Source organism: Pyrgilauda ruficollis, unplaced genomic scaffold (genome assembly GCF_017590135.1).
Source record: "Pyrgilauda ruficollis isolate IOZ18807 unplaced genomic scaffold, ASM1759013v1 scaffold44, whole genome shotgun sequence".
Taxonomy (NCBI): domain Eukaryota; kingdom Metazoa; phylum Chordata; class Aves; order Passeriformes; family Passeridae; genus Pyrgilauda; species Pyrgilauda ruficollis.
In genome coordinates, this window is record NW_024525934.1 from 4,279,902 (window position 1) to 4,307,422 (window position 27,521).

The 27,521-nt window shown below is 35.3% G+C and overlaps 1 protein-coding gene across 2 annotated transcripts in view; it reads left to right on the plus strand.

Moving 5' to 3' along the window:
- Positions 1-27,521, plus strand: part of ITGBL1 (integrin subunit beta like 1) — a 123,819-nt gene that overhangs the window by 60,121 nt on the left and 36,177 nt on the right. For both annotated transcript variants that reach the window (XM_041478289.1, XM_041478288.1), the window contains 2 exons: positions 379-519; positions 4,875-5,021. In XM_041478289.1, the coding sequence (XP_041334223.1) occupies positions 379-519; positions 4,875-5,021 (288 nt within the window). The remainder of the gene's footprint in view (positions 1-378; positions 520-4,874; positions 5,022-27,521) is intronic.

Sequence of the window (27,521 nt, forward strand, 5' to 3'; positions counted from 1 at the left end):
CCCAAGTCATTTAAACAGAATTGATTTTTATTGTCATTACTGACAGGGCAAATTACTGTTGATGTCAAGGATGTACAACTGTTCTGTGAGCTACATTTTTTGTTGACGCCTAGCAAGGCTCAACAGCAAAAAGAATCATGAACAGGAAGACAATTTGTTTGTTTAAAGTATTGCTACTAAATAATCATAGAAGGTTTCAAATCTTGAGCACACGCTCAAGATTATCACTTGCAGCTTTGAAATTGCATTTCTGTGAGAGCTGAAAATTCACAAGTGTAAATTCCTGTAATCAAAGTGCTGTTACTCTGAATTACACAGTTAATCTTCTATCTCTGTCTTTTTTTTTTTTTAATTGTATTTTTTTAAATATATTTTTAGGCACATGTGTATGTGGGGAATGTACATGCCATGATGTGGACCCAACTGGTGACTGGGGAGATATTCATGGAGATACTTGTGAGTGTGATGAAAGAAACTGCAAAGCAGTGTATGATAGATATTCTGATGACTTCTGTTCAGGTAAGGTTTGTGTATAAATGGGACTAAGGTGTAGTTTTATTAAAAAAACCTTCCAACTGGTCTGATCTTCCTCTTCCCTAGTGCTCCAATTCTCATTTTGCTATTTTAAAATATACCAAGCTTCTGGGGCAGGAGGGGGCTTGGAAGGGACTTTTTAAATTAAAGACATAATTCTGTATTTTTTTTTCCATGCCATGTAACAAAATCCTGTAAATGTTAGATTCTGTTAGGAAGAATCTTTTAGATTCTTCTGCTACCCTTCTATTATGTGTAACCTAACATGAACTGGATAATGGTTGAAAATTTAAAATATAGGTGTATCCTTTCTTGGGAAAATTTGAACTTAAAAGTTCTTTATATCAGACTGTGTTTGTTATTTCATTTTATATGACAGGGAGATAGATGATAATCAAGAAGAAAAAATTCAAGGAAGAGTAAATAAATGAGTAAATGAAAAACAGTCCCCTGAGAATACAATCTGACATGAGAACAAGTAGAGCATCAATACTTGAAAAATAAGAATATGCGGCCCAGCTGCACTTCTGTAGCTGTATCCCAGGCTGTACATCTTAGACACATCCATCTTCCTTTTTCTTCTACTTGGACTTGAGAGCATTATATTCAAAACAGTTAATATCCATCCATCCATCCATCCATCCATGGTTTTGCAGTTTAGATGTTCCATGTATTAGCTAACAAAAGCTGAGATTCTCAGAGAGACCTTGCATGCAATTTTGTGTGGATTCTAATAAAGATGCTAATACTGGGCAGGAGAGAAGGACTTTGTTCAATACAAAGCATGCAATTTGTACACACAGGAATTCTGCAAAAGCAAATTAATGTGATTTCAAAGGGACTTTACAGATTGGAGGTTGTCAGCTTCAATGCATCCTGTAGAAATCTGGTCTGGCCTAATTAATAACAAGAAGAATGCAGTCACATCAAGGACAATAATGATGTTGTATATTTTCCTCCTATTCCTAGAGTGAGATATGTCCCACAGAAAGATAATTTGAGTTGTCTGTAATAGAGAAAGAAAACTGAAACCATCATGATGTATAAAATATTCAGCCTTTTCTTTGCCTGTTTAAAAAGTAAAAAGTTTCTAAGCAGTTGGGGGGGTGTGGTTTTTTGTTTGTTTCTTTTGGGTTTTTTTTTTGGTTTGTTTGTTTTTGGGGTTTTTTGTTTGTTTGATTGTTTGCTTTGATTGTTTTTTGTTTGTTTGTTTGTTTTTGTTTTTGTTGGTTTTTTTTTTTTAATAAATTTAGAGGAATTGCTAGCTAATAAAATGGGGGAAAAGAAGCTTTTCCAAAAGCCTTCAGTGACTTAATTTACTAGTTACTGTTCAACCACTTCCAGATATATATTTATTTAAGGGTTTATTCAATGAATAAACTGGAATGATGTAGAGCTGTGTGCAGTCACAAAGTATTGAGAGCAGCAGGAAGATTGACTTGGTTGTCAGTTTTTGAATGTATCACTGTGTTGCTGTCAGGGATTTTAGCACTCAGGGACTGATTAAAATATCAGCATCAACTAAGGAATGCAAAGCTACAAATCAATAGGGTAAATGCATTCTATAGTTAATGGTGAACACAAGAGTTTCAAACCTAATTAAATTAAAGCAAACCTGTGGCATCTACAACTAATGCTGTGAAACTGAAAAAGTCATGCTTGAGCTCCCTTTTCCTGGACATTATTGTCTTTGCATCTGCTGCTGCCCAGGATGGTAATAGTTGTGAGAAAGCAGAGGGTAAGAAAGTACAGTTACAGAGGAGCCTGGGGGAAGATATTGCCATTTGGCATTGGATTAAGGACTGGTACATTGTTCTTTATTACACAGACATAACTGTAAATGAGGAAAACTTAGATATGAAAGGAAGGACTCATATGGCTTCCTTGATGTGACTAAAACTCAAGTTGAAGTATAATTTTGTTTTTCCATCTCCTCATCAAAAATTTTAGTACGAATTATTTTTATCCATTCCCTTTCCATTATGTTTTAGAAAAGCCTAATTGAGTCTTAGCTGGCCATCCAAGTATGCATTCCTAAATTAGATTGTGCAAAAAAATCCATTTGCACATGAAGCAGTGTGAACAATATCTTCTAGTCCTGCTGTTTAGCCTTGTTTCAGAAATAGAAAAGATGCATAAGTTTTAATTTTGGTTTATTGTGGTAGTCAGGCAGAATCTGCAATTAAATCAAAGTTTTAACAGAGGAATTGTAGTGGGACAGGTTTTTTAATTGCTTATATGAAATAAATTTTTATTGCACAAAGTGTACATGCATTAGGTGTATCTGAGAAATATCCTCATTGTTCTCACAATTATTTGTAAATTGATCTGGGATGAATCCAAGAGTGATTAGTTAGATTAGGGAAAATAATCCATCTCTCTTGAAACCTTCATTAAAAAGAGATGATACAAAATTTTCTTGTCTTGTTCTGTCTACCTAATAGGTAGAGACAGGAAGCCGCATTATCCTAAGTAGCATGGAGAAATTATAGGAAATCCTGTTTTCATGTAAAGAGTTTCACTGTGACTGAATGAAATTCTATGTCTATTTATTAAAATACAAATGACAGGAATTGACAGCCCTGATGTGAGGATTTAACATCGCACAAGGGCAGCTTTGTCCAGAAGCTTCATGTGGCTTGAGGTGAATGTTGTTGCACAGTACATCATATTGACAAGTGGATGCCTTCTTTTAACACCTGAAGTACCATTCAGAATGTTCCTGAATTACTGACTTTCAGAAGTCTTCTTAACACTAAAGTGATTATCTTCATTTAAAGAGATAATAGCTCTCATGACTTGACACAGAAAGAAAATGTTTCCATTAAGAAAATCTGTGTGTTCACACATTTCATTAGTCCTTTTGCTGTGGCTTTAGCAAAGAAACTATTGTATGAAAGTGCCTAATCCTCCCATAAGTATCTCTCTGGATCAGGGATCATAAATCCAATTCACAACCTGTCAGCAGGTACACATGAAAGCAAAGGAAAGAATTGTGCGTTCAGAGAACGGTTTGTGTTGGAAGGAACCTTAAAAATCATCTGGTTCCAACCACTGCCATGGGCAGGGACACCTTCCAGTAAACTGGGTTGCTCAAATTCCCATCCAGGCTTCCCTTGAATATTTCCAGGAGTGGGCATCCACAGCTTCTCTAGGCAACTTGTTCCAGAGCATCACCCTCCCCACAGTAAAGAATTTCTTCGTTATAATCTAATCTAAATTCATGCTCTAAACAAGAGGAAGCTTGTAAAGCTTTTCAAGGAAAACAAATAACTACTGTAAAGTTATTTTTTGCAATTAATAAGACTTGTGTTCTGGGAAGTAATCTGATGACTCCTAAAATGATTGCTTCCTCCCATTTTCTCCTTGTGAACTAATAAACAAATATGTTTTATAAATTGGTACTAAAGTGCAAATATGGTTAAAAAGATATATGAAATATCTGTTACTGTGGTTTTCAAGAAGAACATGGATAAAAAAATAGACATTGGAGCAATGCTTTTGTCCTGTGTCCAGTGAATGATGACTGTGTGAAAATTGTGAGAGATCTAACCTCCTGTCTGAGCTCAATAGATATTTGATTATATGGCAAGGAATGTTGTTTTGCTGATTCTCAGGCTTTTCTAAGGAACATTTTACATTGCCAGAATCTCAATGCTTTTTGCAAAGAGCATAAAGAGGGATAAGGACAATCTTTTTTTTTTTTCTTAGTTTTTCTTGAGAAAAGCTCAAGGAAAATTGCATATGTTTGCTTTTATATAGAGGAAATATATGTGCAGGGAATAGTTCCAGACATGCTGTAAGATACCAAAAACCACATCAAATTGTCTTACTGGAATGAGAATGTCCAATATTTTATTATTTGTATATCACTGCTTAATAGAAGACACTGGTTTGAGGCCTGAAATTGTTTGTCTCTAGTAGATCATGTTGATTGCAAGTAGATAAAGAATGGTATTGATATATTTCTTAGAGAATATGCTGCAACCGTGGTAGAAAAAGATCATAAAAATAAATTAAATATTGCCTTATGACATTCCACTTTTCCAAACAGTGGTGAAATGTGTATTTTTAATCTCTGTTCCACCCTTTTGCATTAGATCATGTGCTAAGTGTCTGAACATCCCTTAAGGAAAAAAACCAGAAAAGGGAATATGGCTCAAATTGAATGTAGAACGGTACTATTTTCAGAAACAAAAGTAGATATAGTAGATTGGTTTTATTTTTTTTTGCCAGTCTCATTACTGAATAAAGCCCCAGCTTTGATAAAGTTCATCCAATTAGGAGTTTTTATACCTCATTAGAATGGAGGTTAATCTTGAATTGTATTCATTATAAAGGTCATGGACAGTGTAATTGTGGAAGATGTGACTGTAAAGAAGGATGGACTGGGAAGAAGTGTGAACATCCACATTCATGTCCAATATCAGTTGAAGAAAGTGCTAAGAAATGCCAAGGAAATTCCAATTTACCTTGCTCTGGAAGAGGTAAGCATATTTCTGGAAGAATTTTCATGCCCTGTAAAAGTACTTCCATTAAAAGAATTTTTATGGATGCCCAGCATTACTAGTACTGAAAAATGTGTACCTTCTTGGCTTACTGTGCACGAATCACACCTGTATAACTTGTGATTTAGGAGGAGGGAGGAGAAGAATACAGAGGTCACCTATTTTTCCTGCTTTGCGTTTTATTTTGCATGTCTTAACATTTATTTTGGAGATTTTCAAGGGTGCTTTGAAAATTGCTGTAGTTAAGTCTTTATTAAGGATATATTAAAAATAGGGATTCAGTCTGCACATTTTTTGACAAAAGCAGCATGAGATTTTCAGCTTGTGTAAAATGTGGTGACACCATTGTGGTAAGGACTGTTTGGATTTACTCTTACTAAGAAACTGCCCATTAGGTGCAGGACTGACTTCTATGAAATGCAGCTTTGCTTCAGCACAGTTTGCTGGTTGGCCATTGGCTTTTCATTTGAAAGCATTTCTTTGTGACACTGTAGCCTTTTCAAGAGCTTTGACTAAAAATATATACTAAGTCATACGCACACTTAAAAGATACATTGCAAGCAATTTTTCTCAGAAGGAAAAGGAACCTGCTAATTTTCACTGTGTGAAATGTGGTTTTCTGCAGAGAGAAGAAAGAAAAGTAAATATGAGACAGAATATTGCTAGAACTGGTAATTGAAGTTGTTATGAATTCTGCCTATTTAAGTATTTTCTGGGAAAGGCCTAAAGCTTCTCCTGAATTACTGCATTTGACCGTTAATGTCAGTTCATTTGTGATTTATTCTTTTACTAATACTATCTAACATAGTCAGAAATTGTAGGCTGTCCACCCAAGTTATCTCTGTGATAATTGTACTATTTTTCTCCTGTAATTGTGTAGCAGCTCATTTACTTCCTAAATGTAGCATTAGGAGTACCTTAAAAGAACTATGTATTAACAGACAGTTGCTTGCTCTTTTCTTAATTAAGCTGCCATTTTCCAGTTAATTGTCTCTCTCTTTTCGTGCTAAAATTTTGCAGCAGAATTTTTTGCTACAAGTTAGTTGGAGAATGGGCATCTGTGGAGAATTAACTGCATTCTGTTTTTTCGTGCTTGCAAGAATGATAACTAAAAGAAAGGAACATTGACTTTTGATTTATTTTTTTACTTATTTAATACTGTATAATTTTTTTCCTGTCCTCATGGATGGTTTTTTTCTCTTCTTTCATCAGCTTTACTAAAAGTTGTGTAACTTGAGATCTTGGAATCAGTTCTATAATTTAATTGCATTGTCCTCCTTGAGGACAGAGGAAGAATAAAAATCGTAAAAACAACTTTAATTTGAATAAATATATAGTATTGAATTTTTAAAATGAAGTATAATAAGAAGAGAAAATGTAAAGATTTTAACATTAATGACAATAATTCTACCCTTTTGGCTTTCTGCAAAAGCCTAATGATGCTGGCAATGTTCTCCTGTTGAGATCCTGGCAGTGAAATAGGTAATTTTCAGGTGAAGTGATTTGACTGAGTGACCTGTTGGTCAAAATTTTCAAAAGCAGTATCTATGGGAACAAAAGGCTTAATTGATAGTGGCTCTCACTGAACTTTGACTTCCAAACAAGGAGAGATCACTAAGGTGTTCAAGGAGTGCAAAAGGCACATATGTAAATTTAGGACATTATGTGATAGACAGCTGCTGTAATGAAGGAACAAGAGATTCTGCATTCTAGGCTTGAAAAAAAATTCCCCATGAAAACTTCCATTTAAAAATGGAAAGCAGTATCTTGTTTTAGTTCTATGAACAATTTTGTTTAAGACATTGGGAAGATATATTGGTCTACTCCTCTGTGTTTTACTAGACAGTGTATTTTTTTTTTACCCTGGACTCCTTGGATTTCCCCTTCTTCCATGATACTTTGGATAAAAAGAAAAGTGTAAGAAAATTTCTGAACTGCTAAAGTAGGGGTTAGTTCCTATGAAAAAAAAATAAAAAATTTGTCATTGGACTTGCATAGTTAAATTTGGTGCCATATGGAAATCCCACTACTTGTCATGGCAAGAAGTGTGACACAAGCAGATGAATCAAAATAAGGTTTTCAAATAAAACACAATCTATTTCAAGTCTTTGGGAGTGGGAAAGGCTGTAGAACTGTAAAAACATCCCAAATTTTTTCTGATGTCCCTAGAAATGATTGTGTGATGAGGAAAGGAAAGTCTGAAAAGGAAAAGGAAATTTTGTCTTTTTCATTTGAAAATGATGGCACAAGGACAGTTATACTTGCCCAGGTCAGTAATCCACTGTACTGCCAAAGAAGTTGAGTACTTAATGTCTTTATTTAATGGGATCTTTTGGTAGGGCAGTTCATGTGTGGAACAGGATACACAACAGAACTCTCAGAGATGCAGGTGCATGATTTTATGATTTCACCTTGTATTGTTTCCTTAAAGAATATTTTCTGTTTATCTGTACCTTTTGTTTTTGATTTAGATACTTTTGTTGTTTATAGCAATGGGAACTAAGAGAATTGGTGCATCCCACCCAGATTTTGAGAATCCCAGATTCCCTTAACTATCAGTCATGTAATCTCAGCAAGAGAAAAAAAGGTATAGAAAAAAAAAAGCAGAGAAAGAAAATGTGTTTTTGTAACCTTTAATGTATCAGGCATATGTAAAATTTATATTAAAAATTATAGAGAATTGAGGAGGTTAGGAGGAACACAATTAGATAATTTAATAAATTATGATTTCTCAGTCTATATTTTGCTCTTCTGAGGGTAGATGAAACAGTGAACTTTGTTTTCAGGCTGTAATTCCGTTCCTGATTTTCCCCGCACTCAAGAATAACAAGCTGTTTCATGGGTGCTGCTCAGCATGTGGGGATATCACAAAGGCTGCCAAAAAAGTATTACACTATGGTCTTATATTTCTTAGCTGCTCCAGGAGGTGGAGGAGAGAGAAGGCTTCTATTGACATGCTGAATAGCAAAGGAAAATGTCTACATGCTGAAATGGTGTTATAAAGACAGAGCAATTATAAATTCTCTGGGTTACATCAATCAGGTTGTCGATACCATCAGTAGTTCCTGCTATATATAAGGTGAGAGAAGATCACAAGAAAATTTTGGGAATAAAAACACTTTAAGTACTTTCTGAAAATTACTTTCCCTATAAAAGTCTTTTGAGGATGAGGAGTGATTCTAGGCATCATCATTCATATAAAGTGAAGAATGCCTTCTATACTCTTATTCCCAAGTGTTGTTTTTTTTTAACTTGCTCCATGACTTTTAGCTTAGATGTAAAACTTTCACTTTTTTCACAGTGAAGATCTGTTACTTTTAAGAACACACTGTACATCAAGACCAGTGTCAGACATAAAGGAAAAGACATACAAAAAATCATTATGGTTTGAAATAAAGAGGTACTATATTGTTGTCAGGATTAAGGGAAAAGACAAACCGCTTTTCTCTTTAAAATGCACATCACTCACTTGAGTTTTCCCTTCAGGTACAAAGTAGATTTTAAAATAGTTTTAATAAAAAAGCCTTTAGGAAGAGAATTGAAAATAAAAAGAGTAGGTTTTGAGAATAATAGATGAGAGGGTTTTTTTAAAAATAATCTTGTTTTCCTCAGTTACCCTTGGTGAATGCAGCCGTTCCATGGCAGATTTACAAAGCCAGATAACCGAAAAATATTCTTATTGGTATTTTAACATTTAAATATATTTTCTAAAATTGCTTTTATTTATTTGCATGGATAAAATGAAACTATTTCTTTATTGGTGAAATTCCTCCTTACACTTATGCTCTGGCATAGGCTAACTGAAAAATGAAGGGATTTTTTTGATTCTTTACTTAAAAAGATTTCTGTTGTTTTTGAAAAAGTCCCAAGCCCCATTTTCAAAATACTAAATCATCACTTCAAAAATTGTGTGTCATTTTGAAAGTTTTGTCATTTTGTCTTTTGAAAGTTTACCGACAGCAATAATTTTGCCCTTTTTTCTCTATTTAAAATTATTAGATTTTGATTAACTTAATGGAAGAGCAACAGTGTTCAATGCATTCTTAAAAATTCCTTGTGGTGAGCTAAGACAGTGAATCAGTCTCTTGTGTTCTGTAATGCTATTGCCAGTCTGGCCAGATACCGTCTCCTGAAGTCTGAAAGCAAAGGTCAGTGATGACTCCAAAGAGCAGAACCATTGGCCAGTGCTTGCTGCAAAGACTTAATCCTTTTCTGGAGCATCTTGCATGTCGTTTTGTATGATACACAGTTTATGCTGCTCTGAAACATCTCATTGCATGCAAATTGTTGTATCAACTGAAGTAGATTCCAGTTGGTACAAAATGGAGAACATACACAGAAGGAAAGAGAAACACACATGAGATAATTGTATCTGTAGTGACGAGAGTGGATGGAACGTCAATAAAAATAATGTGCTAAATAGCTGCCTAACCAGGTGTAACTACGTAACTCTCTTCTGACCTTTGTGAAGTCTTACATGACTCATCGAAAATATGACATAAAATATTCAGCTTGTAAATAATTTTGGTTTGGATCATTAAGTACTATAGGTTCATATAAACATTTGAATGACATCATTCAATATATGTTCAAGATTTTTAAATCTATGCAAACTGTAATGTGGTAACCCTGATCTTTTCATCTCTACAACAGGTAAGTCCCTTTAGCTGGGTATGATGCCTTAAAATGGTAGAAAGGCTGCTGGTGGCATGTGTCACATCATGACAACTAGTTCTGCTCTATTACCACTGGAACCTCATTGAGTATAGTTCTATAATGTTACAGTTCTGGTTCTTTTGTTCCAAGTGCAGTTATTAGTTGAGGACTTTGGAGTCTCCCTCTAGTATGACATTGTCAAAACTGATAAACAAAATAAATTTCCTGTTTCTATTAGACACTTACAGAAGAACATTGCTTCTGAAGCCTATGGCTTGTTGACTTAGTAAGGAGAGATGATAGTAGAGGTTTCTATTTGAATAATTCACTATACTTTCTACGTGACAGGATGGGGTCAGAGCAGAAAAGTGTAAACAATCCTAAGGTAAAATCTAGGTTACTACCCCTGCTACTAGCTCTTTACTGCAGCCCCTTATTATGCAAATTGTGCTGTTTAATTGAAGTGTAAATTACTCTAATGTACATCATCTCTGAATTTGGCATGCTGTTTTCATTCATTTTGCATGACCCCTGCATTCTGAAGGAGGTCTTAATTAAAGCACTATAGTCGACAGCCTGGCAGCAAGTAGCATTATTAGCTGGTGTTACAAGAACAGAACACAAATTCAAGTCATGTGTCACATCTCTAGCTTTCATCTCATCAACTTTGAGATCGAGCTCTTCTACATCTGTGTGCTTCAAGTAGAGAGGCACTCTTGCTGTGCTGTTACTTTAATGCTGAATGAGCTGGTGTAACAGCATTTGTTATACAATTTGGAATACTCTTATATGCTGGACTGGCACTTTGCACTCCACTTGTTGTCTATTGAAGTCTAAGGAAAAAATAGAAATAAATAGTTGCATCCCACTCCTTTTAGATTTGTGTATCAATAGTTTAGATCACTGATTTTAAACAGCTTCTCTGATTCAAGCTCTGTTTGAGCCTTTCTCTCTTAATTGAAGCAGGATGTTCAGGATGCTGTCTTTATTAGAAAAGCTTCAAAATTTTAAATTTTAATTTTTTCTGGTTTTTTTTTTTTTTTTTTGAAATCAGGAAGTGCTCAGGAGCTCATCACTTCAGTTTTTCTCTGTAGAAAAAGGTACTTATTTGTGACCCACCTACAGCGCTTCTTGCTGTTGTTTTTACCTTACACTGTTGTGTATTTTTGGAGACATCAGGTAGGGACAGAGGAACTAAGGGAAGAACATTTCATTTCTTCAGTGAACCCTTACTTGCAGTGCTTATAACTAATTAGTAAAAAAATGTTTCATAAAGTACTTTGGTTCTGCATAAGTGCTTTCTTAATCTGTTCTGGAAGAAGCAGGGTGTGTTGGAAGATGTCTGTTTCTGAGATGTAGGTGATATTACAAGAGTGTGGTAATTCTGTAATAGAATTTTTTACTGTTCTGAATTTTCTCACTTGTTTTCATGATGAGAATTTTGAGAAGCAGTAAAGAATTGAGGAAAAATAATTTATCTGGTTTAGGATAATACTTAGGAATAAAGGCTATGGGATAAAAGCCCAGTATAAGAAAGGAATCTTTAAACCATGGCATCAGTGGCTAGTAAACCACAGATGACACCTCACCAACAAGAATAATTTAACATGCTCTTTTTCAATATAGCATGTTTTCATTAAAATATATTCCATTTTATTCTCACCAGTATATAAGACAGTAAAGGACAAAAAAAAAATATCTGATGTTTAAATGAATATGCAAGAAGCCAGATCAATTATTTACATATGATATATCTGATTATTCATCTGTGATACATTAATATGTAATTATTTATTATGAGTGTGGTAGGTGTCTGCTACAGACCACCTGATCAAGAAAGGATGTAAAAGAAGCTTTGCAGTCTTAGAGGAGCCTCAAGGTTGGAGGCCTTGCTAATCACAGCCAGTTTACGTGGGATTTTTTGCAACAATCCATATGCCTATTGGAGTGTGCTTGGAGGTACTGGTTTAGGTAAGGTTAATCTGAAGGGTAAGAATGGTTAGGGTACAAATGGCAAAAATCTGTGTAATAGCAGACTTAAGTGCTCAGCTGTTTTTCTGGTGGCTGTAAGCACTGACCACGTGAAAGATACCTCTTATTTTCTCAGTCAGTACCTCTGAAGTACCACTACCACCTCTGGACACTTTGCAGACTTCTTTTTGCATGTGATGCCTTTCTCATTCGTGTTCTCTTGATCATAATTCTTTCTCCAGCAAGGACCTCTTTCATCTGTAAAAGACCTTGATGGCCAGGACTGCGTTCTTTCTGACAGCTAGCTATCTTCTGTACATAGTGTCTTCCATATCCCAGTCTTGATTAATTTTCCTTATCTCCCCATTTCAATTGGTGTGACTCTTGTTTGCTGCTTTAAAAGTCATTATTCAGTGATTGTTAGTGTATCTCTGACATGGTTGGCCTTTTTTTCAGGCACCCTGTTTTTTCAAATTTTTGAACTTGATTTCTTTAGCAGAGCAGTAAACATAATACGGAATGCAAACCAAGGGGGAAAATCATATTCACCTATTTATTTAATTACATTTACCTATTTTTTATATAATACAAAAGTCTCAATATTGAAATGGTTATCCAGAAAAAGTGTGTGAGAAATAATAGGTTTGCCTAATACTATGTGTGAATTTGGATTAAATTTTTAATGCTTGTTCTATTTGTATTCTAGTGAGATTTATAAATGTAGATGATAACTATATTTTAGAAGAATTCACCTATATATTAATATATATTTACCTATATATTAATATTTGTAATAGATCACTGTCTTAAATTAGCAAGCCAAATGATGCTGTTTACAACTGAAAGAACATGGTTAGGATTAAAAATGTTCAGAAATAAGTGGATTCTTGTAAGTGCTACACTTTGCTGCAGGCTGGCAATTTTAGAATGTTTACCAGCAGTGGATTGCTGTAATTATCATAATTGCTATTACCTAATCAAAGACTGGACTGACACTCATTTATGCTAGACTTTCTCTAAATCTACATTCTGGTCTGTCTCATTTGATTAGATAGTGAGCTGCACATAGACCCACAGCACATCAAGGCCTCTGATGGATGGTATATGCTTGTAAGAGCCTAGAAAACAAATATATTGTTGTCAGTGCTGGACAGAGAAACTGCATGTTCTTAAGCACTAAATCCTCTCAGTCAGAGATCTGAAGTTTCTTTTGTTTCTGCTGAAGGATGCCTAACATACATAAAATATATTTGTTTTTTATATAATAAACTGATTTTAAGGAGGTAGAATGTAAACTATGCATTCCAGTCAGTGAAGATATTGCCAATTAAAATTAATAATAATTTTAAAGTAGCTTAGATTTTTGCTTCTCCAAATTGTCATCCTATTTTTGGTTCACTTCAGAAAGTGATGTCTGACCAGAAGTCAGGATTTATGAATGTCTTGAGTACTTGCAGAGATATGGGAATAATTCACACTGAAAAAAAAATTATGCATTGCAGTGTGCAAGGGTAATTGTAAGAAGGAATGTTTTTGCAATGCATACAACATGAGACATAGATGCAAGTTCATTTTGCATTTGTGCAAGTGACACAGCTATTTAAAATAGAAGTACCTTTAAGTACCTTCTGTCATGACTTTGGTATATCAAGTATTCTTAGTTTAATCACAGTAACAGGAGACATTCTAAAAGAATCTCTGCTGGAAAAAAGAAGCAATTGAGATGTGTGCATGTGTTTATGTAAGAGCTGATTAGATTTCACAGCTTGTTCATTAGAACAAATATCTCCCATAAAGTCATGAAGTTGTATGATGCAGCAAAAACTGACATTGTCTGTATTGTCCAAAATACTTACTCATGATCATAAGAAATGTATGTGTATTGAAATATTAGTGCATGAGTCAGTTTGCATTTGGAAATGCACTTGTGTGTGCAAAACAGGGTCAAGTCATCATGGTAAATAGATGCTAGCTATTGTAAACACAGAAGAATGTTCTGGGTGAGGTTTATCTTAAATTTATCTAGACATAAAGATATGTCACTTCAGCCTTTGGTTTTGGTGGAATGATGGTATTTCTAAATCAGAAATGATTTGCCCATTTCTTCTATATTTCTGTGTTACTATAAGATGAATTGTCATAATTCATACTTTATCCTACTGTCCTTAAAAGAATTACTATCAGGATAACCTTTAGATGCCTGCATTTGGGTTCTGTGAATCATAGCAATTTACCAAATTATTGACCCCAAATGTAATGTCTTACTGCAGTATAAATAAAGGTAATAGAAGTCTGCTGGAGCAAGGAACCTCTGCTGTTGATATGCAGATAAGAGTCCTTTTCCTGTATACTTGACATTTTAGAGTGTTTTGAGCTGCCTTGGCAGTGACATCTTTACTAGTAAGTTAAATAGTTCTATGGATCACCCCAAGGCACTGAAGCATGCTTGTTAAAGCTGGATTGATAGAACAGCCACTGGGCCACTTTTGCCCTGTGCCAGCTAGGATTCTCTCCAAACAATTCCTGGTAGTAGCTGAGGAATTGGTGTGGCCTAGTTACTGGTCCCAGTCGGCAGTCTGGATGAGGCTGTCTTCATGGAAGGCACTTTGACAGTACAGATGCCATTTCTTCCATTCCAGTTGGCCTCAGTGTCAGGGAACTGTCCCAATCCAATTTAATTCATGAGTAAAGAGACATCTGTCAAATACTGTACTGGGGTTATTCTCATGAAGATTGAATTTCTTTCTGCAGTGAGGTTGGTGTGGTAGCTAGGAAGCCTTCAGGAAAAGATGAAAGAAAAAGAGTTTCCAGCACACAATGTCAAGGACCCACTGCTTACTCTGAAGCTGTTACTTGCTCTGTGCCTTCTTCAAGGCAGCAACTTATGTAAAATAAATGGATCAGTCCTGACCCAAAATTGTTTTTGTATAGTGTGATAGGTGATTAATAGGTTCCTAGACTAATTGATTTCTGCCTTACTTTGTGCTTATGAAAATTTTTACTTAAAATACCTGAAAGATCCTGAAAATTCAAATAAAGCCTGTTTTTAAAAACTGTTAAGAATTGCAAATATTCAGATTGTTGGTGAATACCATGTCATGTTTTTATGGATCTGCTTTTTGGAAAGGTCTGGACTTGACAGAATAATTTTGGAGGTCCAGCATTCTGTGGCAAAAATGACACACCACACCTTTTCTTAATTAGGTTTAAACCTGACCAGGTTCTAACCTAATCAATGCTTGCTTGCTTGTCTGTTTCATAATTCTTGTTTGAGGAGTTCCTTATATTTCTGCAAGTATTTTGCTATGTTTTACTTATATTACAAAATGAGTTATTCCACTCCCATGGTAACTGCACATCAGTAGGGTATTTGAAGCACATAGGGACAAAGATTAAAAATTTCTTTAAATTCTCTTTGGAAGAAAGGCAATAAAAAGCTAAGCCAACTTTATTTTTCTGGTAGTCAAAAATAGACTTGCATGTTTATATCAATAGTTATGTTCTGCTTTATTAAATTCTAAAGTGCTGTTTGCCAGCTTTGCATGAAGCACTGACTGGTACATTAGAGATACTGGTACATTAGGTATTTCTAAGAGTCAGAACACTATAAAGGTAATTTATTAAGTAACTTAATCTCATTTTCAAAGTATGTAGGGTTTCCTATAAAGAAAAAAAGTCCATGTTTCTTTCAACAAACTTTTAGAAGTTAATACATTTAGCAAATGCTGAATTCAAATCAACTGACTTTGATATTTAAGCTGAATTTCTACTGTATTACTTTCAGAGGTTGCTGATTTGGTGTGAGCATACATAGTGATCAATATATGATTTATAAGGAAAAAAACCCTGTATCTTGCAATAGCGTTTTCTTTTCTGATAAAACTAAAAAATAAGTGTTGTAAATTGCTGTTAAGCAAGAATGTCTGTAAAAAGACGTTCTTCAGAGTTTTGGAAGTTCATCAAACACCTATTTATAAAACTCAGCAACATTTTCTTGTGGATAGTGCTTTAAAGTATTTTGTTCCCTGTGATTTTATAAGCATTTGTATCCTTGCTTTGCACAGAAAAACTGAAATGAAAGCCTAAGCCCCTTGAGAGAGAGATACATGGAATTGTTTCCATACTTTAACATCCTTTTAAAGATACTTGTGTATTGTGAGACCTGAGTACAGACTGGACTGAATATTTTAAATGGAAGCAAGGAACATGGAGAGAAGTGCAGTTGGGGGAAATACTGGCTTTTGATCTCTCATTGAGAGTTTTTGCAGTTATCAGTGAATAGTGGGAAGTATTGTTAAAAAATAAAAGTCTAAATACCTTTAAAATATTTGTGGGATATAAGTCTAAATATTTATATTAAATCTTGGGCAATAATGCTGCAGTAAATTTGTCTTCTGCAATTTATGTTTGGAGAAAACTTGTGCAAAGTTCAGGGACAGTTCAAAGTCAGGAAAAGTCAGGCTGAAAGCTGATCTCCATACTCAAAAATTGCTAAAAAAATTTCTTCCCAGTCTTTGTCCCAGAATTTGTGATTCTCTTTCTGAGCCAGGGTTTCACAAAGAGGAGCTAGCAATTGCCGTAATACGTTATGTCATTTTGTTTCCTGAATGCCACTAATGCACTTCTTTTACAGGAACTGCTGAAGTTTTTCTAGTAGGCCTGTGGGTTCAAATGCTCTGCCCTTTCCTTACCACCTTCATTTGTCCAGTGCTCAGAATACTTTCAGGAGACAGCTTTGTCAGTTCTGTTAGGAAAATTATTTTATGGCATACTTGAAGTCAGATATTTGTTCATGTCTTTGTTATTTTCAGTTTGTCATCTTAATCACACTTCATAAAGCCAGTAAAGGAAGACATGACCCAAAAAATAAGTGCTTCTGATTAAATCATACTTTCAGTAAAATTTACTGTTACCTCAGCTCTCCAGTTCTAAAATTTAAAGCATAGTGTTGGGTAAAACCAAGCAGAACAACGCTCTTACATTGCACAGCTTTTCAGAGCGACAGATAAATACCAGATTCAAGAAGCTGCTGTTTCATAAACATAATAATCTTTGCTAAATCTGGTCCCTCTGACACATGGAAGCAGAGAGAGGCAGGAGAATCAGATAATAACCATTACTGATATTATTTGAACTTTTGGATTTTTTTGGTTGTTTTGGATTTTTTTGTTTGTATGTTGGTTAGTTTGTGTGATTTCCTTTCTTCTCATGGGTCACAGCTGTGGGTTTAAAGATAGAGTATCTGAAGACATGCTGCTCCTAATTATTTATAAAGTGCAATATGTCTACCTTTCTTTCTCATACGTACTATAATAAGTAATTAGTATCTACTTTACTTATTATAAATTAGTCATTGCCTAATTACATGATTCAAAATGACAGCACTTTAACAATTAATGTTTTTGAAAATTTGTAGGACAGAGTATTGAATGTGAAACTATGTATCTGGTGGGGTTCCTTCATCAATTTACTCAAGAATCTTTTAAAAGCATTTTCTGCCTCATTGATGCAGGCCACCATAGGAACATGGTGTGTTTGGAGTTAATTTATTAATAACAGCACTTTGATTGCTGTACATGTCTTTCTTCTCATTGTGAGAGGTGTCCATTTAGTAACTGTGCTAGTACTGTGTGTGTTTATAAGGCTGTGGAACCACACTCACAAAAAAATCCTTCCTTCTGAGTGGATTGTGAACCCAGTCTGTTATTTCCTGCTGTTGTTTCCAAACATAAGGCAATGATTAAGAATATAGATTGAAGAGGAACCTGGAACATAACACCTTCTTTCAAATTTAGAGATTTATTTTTAAAGAAATGACCTTAGGACTTGTTTGCAATGTGTGAAAGTGGCAACCTTACCCCTCCTAGCAACTCACAAACAGTGCTACTTATTGTTATTGCCGGTAGATGGCATTCTTTATATTAACTAAATAACTAACTGTTTGAAAGTTTTTTCCAGGTTTTTATTTTTTTGGGAGGGAGAGTAGATGATAGACATTTGCTTTTCAGGGTATTCCTGGAAATCGTATATGCCTGCTATTTTGAAATGTGTGTCAGAATTTCTTACTTTAATTCAGCAAGTCTTACTTGTTTTTGTTTTTGTTTCTTTTCCAAAATGAAAGTAATTATGGAATAATGTAATGATACAATTAACTCAGTAATTTTTACTTTTTTTTTGGGCAAGGAAGAGAGAAGGGTTTTTCTTTTCCTCTTTTGGAAGCTAGAATATTTAATGGAGAGTTAAAATATTGTTGCTACTTTCATTCTAGAAAACTTTTAAAAGAATTTTTTCTCCCCTATTGCTTACTTGCAACACCTACAGACTATAGACACAACCATTTCTTCTGTAGTAGATCTGTGGCAGGACTGAGGGAATAACTCAGTGACCCAAGGCCAGGTGTAGCTTATAGCTCTTCAAATGTTTAGTGGTTTTTTTTTTTTTTTTCTCCTATTTGAATGCTTAACCCAAAGCCCAGTTAAGTTAACAAGGAGGTGTATATTGGCATAAGAAATTTTGTGAAATTTTGTGAAATTCTGTTTCAATGCATACTGAGATAAGAGGGCGGCTCTCAAAGAAAGTATGCTGATGGAATCTAACCAGAAGATTTTTCATGCATTAATCATATTGGAATCCATGACCTTTGCAATGGAAAATGAACAACTGAAGTGCAGAAGATATTTCAAGATCCATGAAAATTCAAAACGTATTGCATATTCCAGTGCATAATCCAGATATTGATCATTGTGGCTTTTGCATGTGCTGAATGTTTATTTCACAGGCACCAACAAGTAAATAGGAGCCATACACCCCCGAAGGTGTGTGGACTAAAGGTGTAATTTTCCCAGCTGGGATATTGGAAGAGAGTACACCTGGTTCAGTTTGCTATCATGTGTGTACACCTTCCATCACATTATGCCTGTAAAAGTGATCCATATCCAGATGTGAGCTCAAGGTGAGTGTGAACAGGAGCCTCTCATATTCTGGCCAAATGAGGCTTCTCTGGCTGGAGGAGGTACTGCAAATGCAGAGCACTTTCTAGTTACTGACTCTTTGTGACAGTGAATATGTATCTATGAAATAATGAATTCATACCAGCGATGGCTCAGTTTCTAAACCTAGCCTTTGCAGTGACTTTCAGCCCTGTAATAATGTACAGCTGTGTCAAACCAAAGAATTAAGTTGGAAGACCCTCTGTGTCACCAGGTCAATTGACCTGGAAAGGCTACACCCTCTAACTAGGAAGAAAAAAAATGAGACTTTTACTGAACTGTACATTTGTGCTTACTGGAAGAAAAATCTGTTATTCCCAGGACTATCAGAAGTCCTGTGGGATGTGACCTGCTTGCAGTGGTGATTCTTGTCACGACCCTGTAGTTAGAGGACCAAGTTGAGAGCCAGGGAAGAAGAAAGATATTTTAGCTCTGTTTAAGATTATGGACAAAATGCCTATGGAAAGAATAGTCAGGTCATCAGTAATGCTCTGCTACCCAGAGGTTATCCCATTTATCCAGTATTCATTGGAAATGACCTTCAGAAACTCCTCTTTCTTAGAGAAAATAACACCTTGAGACATAAGGAATCACATTAATTTTATGTAGAGAAGTAAAATATTTATCCCCCACTGCACAAAGGCTCTGATTTTTATAGAGAACATGCACTGGAGCATAACTGAAGAGCTGCTCAAAGTGTGTCCCACACTTTAAAGTTTTATATAAGCTTTGAATGAACTCTGAAGATAAAAGGATTTAATATAAACCAGAAATACCACAAATAAATGCAGACATTTCTAGGTATGTAATGATATCCTAGAATTCTGTTTTCTGCTTATCTGTTGAATTAGAGGTGCAATTTAATATTTGTCAACTAAATTTTATTTAATATTCTAATACATGCCTTTGCCAAAAAGCACAGACTACTAACCCACTTTATCATTATTGGATGCAAATGTTATGAATTCTGAATCTTTTTATTCAAGTTTTTACCTCTAGTATAATTTTTTTGAGCTCGAGCCCAGATGAGTGAGTAATAGTTTTGTTTTAATCATTTCAGTATGTTTTAATACTTAAAAGCTGTTACCATAAGCAAGAAATATGCTGATCTTTTCCCTTTTCTGCTGGATGTAGAACGAATGGGATATCTAGTCTGAACTTTGTTTTGTATCAGCTATCTTCTTGTTTCACATCACAGATTCCAAGATTTTTTGATACCTCTGGGTGACCTTAGCAGATCCCTTAGCAATTGGAATGTGATGCATCATTGATTATCGCATAATACAGATACTTGCAAGATGTAATCAACTTAGAGGCCTCTTGTTCATGTATATATGAAGCAGTCAATTTTTTTTATTGGATTTCTACACTGAGTAGTCCCCTGGGTGACTGATTTTTGACTGGAGATGTCACTGTGATCTTATGGTCAGGAAAATATTTGTCCAGATTTTGTGAGGATACAGAGGAATAGAAATTGAATAATAAACATATAATCTTAACTTTATAGGAATTTTCAGTAAGTAACACAGCAAAATTATAATGGTGAATAGAGGTAAATTGTAAAAAGTGTAAATATGGCTCTATCCTTTCCTAAGCCTTATGAGTTCTTTGGTGGCAATGTCAACCAAGAAAGATGCAGGGGAAAAAAAAGCTCCATAAAGACAGAAGAAAGGACATTACAAATATAAATAGAAGTGTATTGACAGAAGTATTGACTACTAATACCTGGTCTGAATGATACAGGTAGGTAAAAGCACAAACTGTCAATCCTTTCATGGAATTTCATTACAACGATGTTCTGCATGGTCTTGGTGTCTCATTAAAAGAAATATCTGGATATTCAAAATAAGTAATACAAAAATATAAATAGAAATATATTAACTAACACACATTTTTCAGAGCTCTGAAATTAAGTGCGTTATGATGAACAGTTGCACTAAGTCAAAGCAAAAATCTGTCACCTGTAGAATTATCTCACACACCGAACTTCAGATATTAATTACAGTTCCACTCTTGGGTCATCTCAGTGAATATATTTACAGTAGATCACATGAATTTCAGAGTAAACCTCTCATTCCATTCATGATGTTGAGCACTGTCAAGCTTATGAGTGTCTTGAAGAGATCATGAGTCTTCTGGGCAGGAAGCTTGAACATCAGTAAAGCTGCAAGTTGTATCAGTTTCTATTGAGTTCAAATAGATAATTTATCAGATGACAGTCTTTCAAGGATAATCTAATAAGCAGGTATTTTGTAGAAGGAAAAGTGATCTTCAAGGATTCGTTTTCCTGTTCAGCAGTTTTTCTTTCTTCTGTGCTTAACTTCTAACTACTTAAGGCTATTATCCTTACAGCAAACAGTTATGAAACTTGACATGATGTGTTTGGGTTAGCTAGATCTAGCTGCAATTCAAACAGGACATGCAAACATAGCCACTGGTAAGTAATATCTTAAATGAGATCTGAGGCTCCTTTAGGTGTGAACGATAACTCACATTAAGTAAATGACCTTATAAATAGTGCCCACTGATGTGGAATTGCATAAATGGACTGTCATTTTGTCATATAACATGTATCTGTATTTCTGAAGAGCTTTTCCTGAGATGCTAAATGTTCTTTCTCAATAGGAATAACTCATATAATCAAAAATTTGATATTGTGGCATTTTTGGGTATTATTCCATCTTGTCCATCTAGCTTGGTGTTATAGTCTCCAGAGTGTTACACATTGAACTGAATCAGCAAGGTGACATAAGCTCTTTAAGATTAATTTAAGAGGATTGTGGAGCAATAGATCATTTAGATAATGGAGTGCTGTAATGATTTATGCTACTTAAAATCCTGTAAATTAGAAATTTCTTTCCTCAGAGATGGGTGACTTCTTGACAGCTGTCTTTTATGAGCTAGAAAAAGGCTATATCACCTCCAATACAGCAGGTTTTCTTTGGGCATTAACATGCTTAGATTTCCAATGCTGGAGCATTTAGTCATAGGGTGGATGACTGTAGGCATCATAATTTCAAATGTAAATCTTTATTTTCATTTATCTTGCTTGTGACTCTGTAAGAATTCATATCTGTGAACAGATGAGTGGAATTTACTTACACAGACATTCATAGAATCTCAATATTGCTGCACTTTTATTATTTTAAATTTAGGGCAAAGCTTGGCTCAGAAAACCAACAGAATATTTCAGTTTTCTTCCAGAGGCAAGTAAATAAGCCAGTCAGGGACCTGATTACAATCTTAACATGGAATTACTTTATGTCAGTAAGGATTGTGCGGTGCTAAAGGCAATGAGCTCAGCATTATATTACAGAGAACATGTTACAGTTCCTAAACTCTTTTGTCAGAATCCTAAATGTGTTGTGCTCTATATTTTTTGAGTAGTAGGTTTTGGTCAATTTTCATATTACTGATGTGTGTCTAGAATATGATTTGCTTAATAATGGCAGAAATGTTTCAGCGTAAAGCACTATCATCAATAACAAAAAGTCACGTAATCAATGTATGATGTAAATCTTCACTCAGCTTTGTAAATCTCCTTTGGAGACAGTGGAGGCTGAATGTAGAAACATTTATGAGAAGATGAAGTGTTCCTGCTGTATCTGAATACCTACACACAGCTCAGTAGTAAAGCAGTAAAAAAATAATAAAAATAGAATAAACTCCAAATAATGTAAAAAGGACTTTGAAATTGAAGAAGAAATTTAAATGCAAAAATACTGGGGAAATATCCTTTCTCTTTTTATCCTGTGCTGGTTGCAGATGTCAAAGGGGTGGGGGGGTTGCAGGTACGGCCTCTGTGAGGTGAGGCAACTCCAGGCAACCCACCACAGGGCATGGCTCAGGCCCCCAGACACAGGGGTGGTGCTCTGGGAAAGTGTGTTTGAGAAAGGTTGGAAAATGATGGACAGGGAAGAGGGAACCAATGAGTGAGGAACTGCAGTGTGAACACTGTGGTTAGAGAGGAGAAGGAGAAGAAGGGGTAGGGGAAGGAGAAGGAGAAGGAGAAGGAGAAGGAGAAGGAGGTGCTCCTTGGCAGAGCACATCCACTGAAGCCCATGGAGGACCCACACTGGAGCAGGGGAGAAATGTGAGGAGGAAGGAGGCAGAGATCACCTGACCAGAACTTCCATTGCCCTTTCCCCCTGTGCCTCTCTGGCAGGGAAGGAGAGAAGTCTCCTGAGTGCAGTAGTGAAGCTGAACATGGGAAAAGGATATGTTTAGTTTCAGTGTTTGCCTTTTTGTTTCCAAGTATCCAAATGAGTAATTAAAGATCTGTTTATTCTTACTAGATATTAAATATTCATTACTAATAGTTAAGTATTTATATTATTTTTATAATTAAATTTTTCTCCAAGTTGGGTCTGTTTTGCTCACTGAATTTAACTTTGAAAAAAGAATTCACAATTCAGATGTTTGGATTCCATACAGACACATACCGAGGTCATTAGTTTCTGTTTTATTTATGAATGAAGGTGTATCTTCAAGAAAGTCTATGACTCTTCATTTGGAAGGTGAAACCAGCACTTTCTCTGACTGCATTTTGGTTTTAAAAGACTTTTCTTAGTATTACCATTTGCAATCCAATTACCTGACAAGTCATTGATACTGTCTCCTTTACTCCATAAAAGAATTAAAAAATAAATAAGCATTAATTCTGGGGCTGGCCCACTAAAAAAGAGAAAAAAAGGCTCCTTGTTCCCACAAAATCAATGTGTTTTTGATTGATTCATTTGTCAAATGGTAGTTATCCTTAATCAAGATGAAATCAAGACTAAAAATCGTTGCATGAAATTTTGTGTAATGGTGGTGATTGCTGTTGTGGACTAAGACTGAATAATGACTACTAACACCTGGTCTGAATGATACAGGTAGGTAAAAGCACAAACTGTCAATCCTTTCATGGAATTTCATTACAGCTATGTTCTGCATGGTCTTGGTGTCACATTAAAAGAAATACCTGGACATTCCAAATAAGCAATCCAAAAATCATCCTTCAGGAGGTGTACTTTCAATGCAATGTAGATTCATGGTACTGCACTTGTTTTTGAGTAATAATATGTTTGAAATAAGGTCAAGTAGTACCAAAGCCGGAATTTCTTTACAATTAGTGCTAAGTAGCTGGTAGGTTAGGAAAGAATGGTAGATAAAAAAATAAGGCAAACATTTCTAGCAATAGTAAAAAATGACACTATACTAAGCATCACTAAGTTATATGATTTGTGGAACCTGTTGTCCATTCCTAAAGGCCCCAAATAATGGTGATTCTAACTGGGCCTGTAGCAAAGTTTGCCATGCAATTTTTACACTTACAATGTATGCAATGCTGTGAGTTTCACTAAGAAATACATCAGAGGATAGTTTTATGGTTTGCAGGTAGCTTCAAGGTAACCTCTTGCTTCAGACTGAGATAGCACAGATCCCTTTTTAATATTTGCTTTCAAAGACACCACATTAGTGTTAAGGAGGGATAAAATACTGCACGGTGAGTCTTTTAAATGGCACTGTTTGTGTGAGAGTAGATGCATAATGGCAGGCTAATGATTCTATTCTGTCTATATGTTCAATAAACCAAAGTGAGGTTTATATTCAGGCTCTGCATTTAGTCACCAGCTTCATTTCAATTACACAGTCATCATTTGTATTCTCTTAGTGCCTCTGCTCTCCACTGGGGAGTTACAGCAGTATTTCTTTAAGCACTTAAGCCTGTGTGGCAACAAGTGATGACTTCTGTCTGAAGAGGTTTCCTGTGCAAGGAGGGACTGTTCTGTTCCACTGTCAATAATTAAGGGTGCATGGGAACAAAAGGGAACATTCCCTTCTCAGGATTAGTGTACCTGAGATTTTAGCTGTTTTCTTGTTTTCTGTGTTATAATGTCACTTTCTCTGCTCTGAGGTTTGACAAACTGTCTGTTTTATTGTGAGGCCTAATATTCCCCCTGTAAGTAATACATTATTGAATATTTTAAAACAGCATGATGGAATATTTTCAACATTTAATCTGAAATACTGAGTAACATCTGCTTTCACTGCCCATAATGGGGTTCAAGAACCTTTATAATTGCTTACCATCTTAATGGATCCATGAGGAGCAGTTTCAGTAATTGATATTTCAAAGCAACACGGATTAATTAGATTGCACCATACATTTATTGCTAACTTCATATTTACTCTGTTAGGTTTTTTTTTCACTGCTTTTTATTTAGTGTGATTTGGGTTTGTATTTTGTGCCATGAACACTTTTGACAATGAAATAATTGACAGTTCTAGTAATGAAGACAGACTTGGTACCTGGATGAGAAATTTCAGCATGGTTATGTATTTGATTTTTTAGTTCATGCCTTTTAACTTCTGTCAGTTGATTCAAAGAAGACTTTGGGATACCATAAGGAACAGCAAAATTTTCAAAACAAAATGCAACCTCTTGCAGAATTATTTTTGAGTGCTGTTTGATGGCAACTGAAAGAAATATCTTAATTTTATGAGTGGAAAGTGCAAATGCATCAATGACAATAGCATTTTCAATTTAACCTACAATATCAGTGTATGCAGAATCATGTAAGATTACATATTCATAGCTGCATTCAAAACACTGTCCATGATGATGATGATTGTGTTTCCATTCTTAGAAGTCAATGAGAAGTGTCTGCACCTCTTTCAGAGTTTTGACCTTCATTTGAAGGTGTTGAAATGATATTTCTGATTGTTGTTTGAATTCCTTGAGGAGAGATGGAGAAAATTTTGAGGATGGAACAAGGCAAGGAGTGATTACCCCCTGCTCCCCCTTTTTTTCGCCCCTTTTGTTTTATGTTCCTGGAAGCTTACTGCTTTGACACCTGGAAAGAAGTGGGCTTCTCTGTACATTCAACCAAGCAAGAATGATAATAATTCATGAATTATATATATCCTTTTCTAATCTGATTTTTTATAATTATTGTGCCTGCTTTGGGATATGTAAGCAATCTTGAAGGGGTCCTGCTATTCTGTGAGAGATGCATGGTAGGGAGCTGAGTTTTGTAATACAGAGTTTGTCATAGCAAACTGAATTATCATGAATCTTTCAGAGCTCTTCATAGTTAGTGAAGGGATACAGAGTCAGATATACTATTTTTATGCTGAATCAGAATCTCTCTGTGTTTTGGCAGATTTATTCAAACAACTGATTAACAGATACTCCATAACAGGTGGTACTTCAGCTTCCAATTTATAAACAGGGTAGCACAAAAATCTTTCAGTGTCTTCTGTAAATATGTCTTTCATCAATATATGTTGTGAGGTTGCAGTCAAACTGCTTTGTGTGATATCTGAACTCCTTCTATGGATAGGGAAAAGAGAAAAAAAGAGTGCAAAACATCTGTATGTATTCCTTAGTCAAGTTGTTGGGTGCAGAAATATCTGAGCGTATTTACTTAGACTTTTTGTTCCTATTGAAACAATTTTATTTTTCTGAATCACTGCAAAATCTACATTTGTCTTCTCAACTATTTCAGACACATCCTGCAGATACAGCTAATTAAGAGCCAACCACTAGTTGGAGTTTCCCTCAGAGCTTTCCACTGATTTGTTTTTGTTTATGATGTGCTTTGTTTGCTTCATTCCAGTGATACATTTGTGCAGTCTTATTTAGCCTTTGAGCATCAAGTTACTGGAGCATCAGTGCACACAGCATGAAAAGAAATGAGTCATTCACCCGTTCCCAGTCTTTTGTTTCCTCAGCTGATTGAAGGGTTCAATAAATTACTGTGGTTCATAATGACTATAAAAGTTAAACACTATTTTTATCTATTCAGCTGTGTTTTAAATACAGCATTGGGATCTATCATTCTGTCATGGAGAGAGGCTCTGGAAGCATTTGACAACTTATAATCTTTCCTCCTTCACATATTCATGAGACAGAAAAATTATGCATGCAAGCAATAACTTTACACATTAATTACTGAGTCAGATATCAGGAAGACCATAACTTTATGAAAGACAATGCATAGAAATACTTCGATTTGAAGAAAAGGTGAAGTTCAAGGAAAAAATCCAAAGGTTTGAATAACAACAGATAATTTCCTGTCCTTCCTCTATGCTTTATCTAAGTCTTGGGCCAGAATATCTACATTGTGAAAAGTCCCTAAGGAAGAGCAGAAGTGAACAGCAGGATATCCAGCTGTTCATTGCGCTCCTTAATGGGCTTGGGCAATGCCTGACCAGCACCGATTACAGATGGTGTAATGAGATCCGACCAGCACCGATTACAGATGGTGTAATGAGATCCTTCTCTCACTGAATCAGTTGTGTTTCTTAGCATGCTGCAAGGAGTCAGAAGGGCCATGACACTATCACTTTCTGTATTCCTTTCTTCCTGGAAAGAGGATGAAGCCAGACAACTGCCTTGCCCAGACCATGCAGTAAATCATGGGCTTCTACTACATCCTTCTGCCCTCTATATTTCTTTATTATTTTGCTTAATGAATCAATGCATCTGTTTCAGTATATCGAACAGTGATAAGGTAGCTTCCCAATTTGTTCATGACTGTTGGTGACTCATACTACTAATTTCAAGTAATTCAACTGGCTGTATTGTGGAAACCCCTGCACTCATTCTTAGACTATTACTGGTTTTTTTGATGCTAGTGTTTATAATTCATCCTGGTATTATACAGGAATAATTCACTGAAATGATTTTTTCAAAAGAGAGAGAAAATAACACTTCTATTGCTGTTTCATCTACACACTGCAACACCAAAACAACGCTTAGTAGGAGTTAACCCATGCTCCTGAATAATCTTTCGCAGATTAAAAAATTGCTCAGGTATACTGAGCAATTCTTTTCATTCAAGTGACATTTGAATTTGACACTTCCCACAGCCCT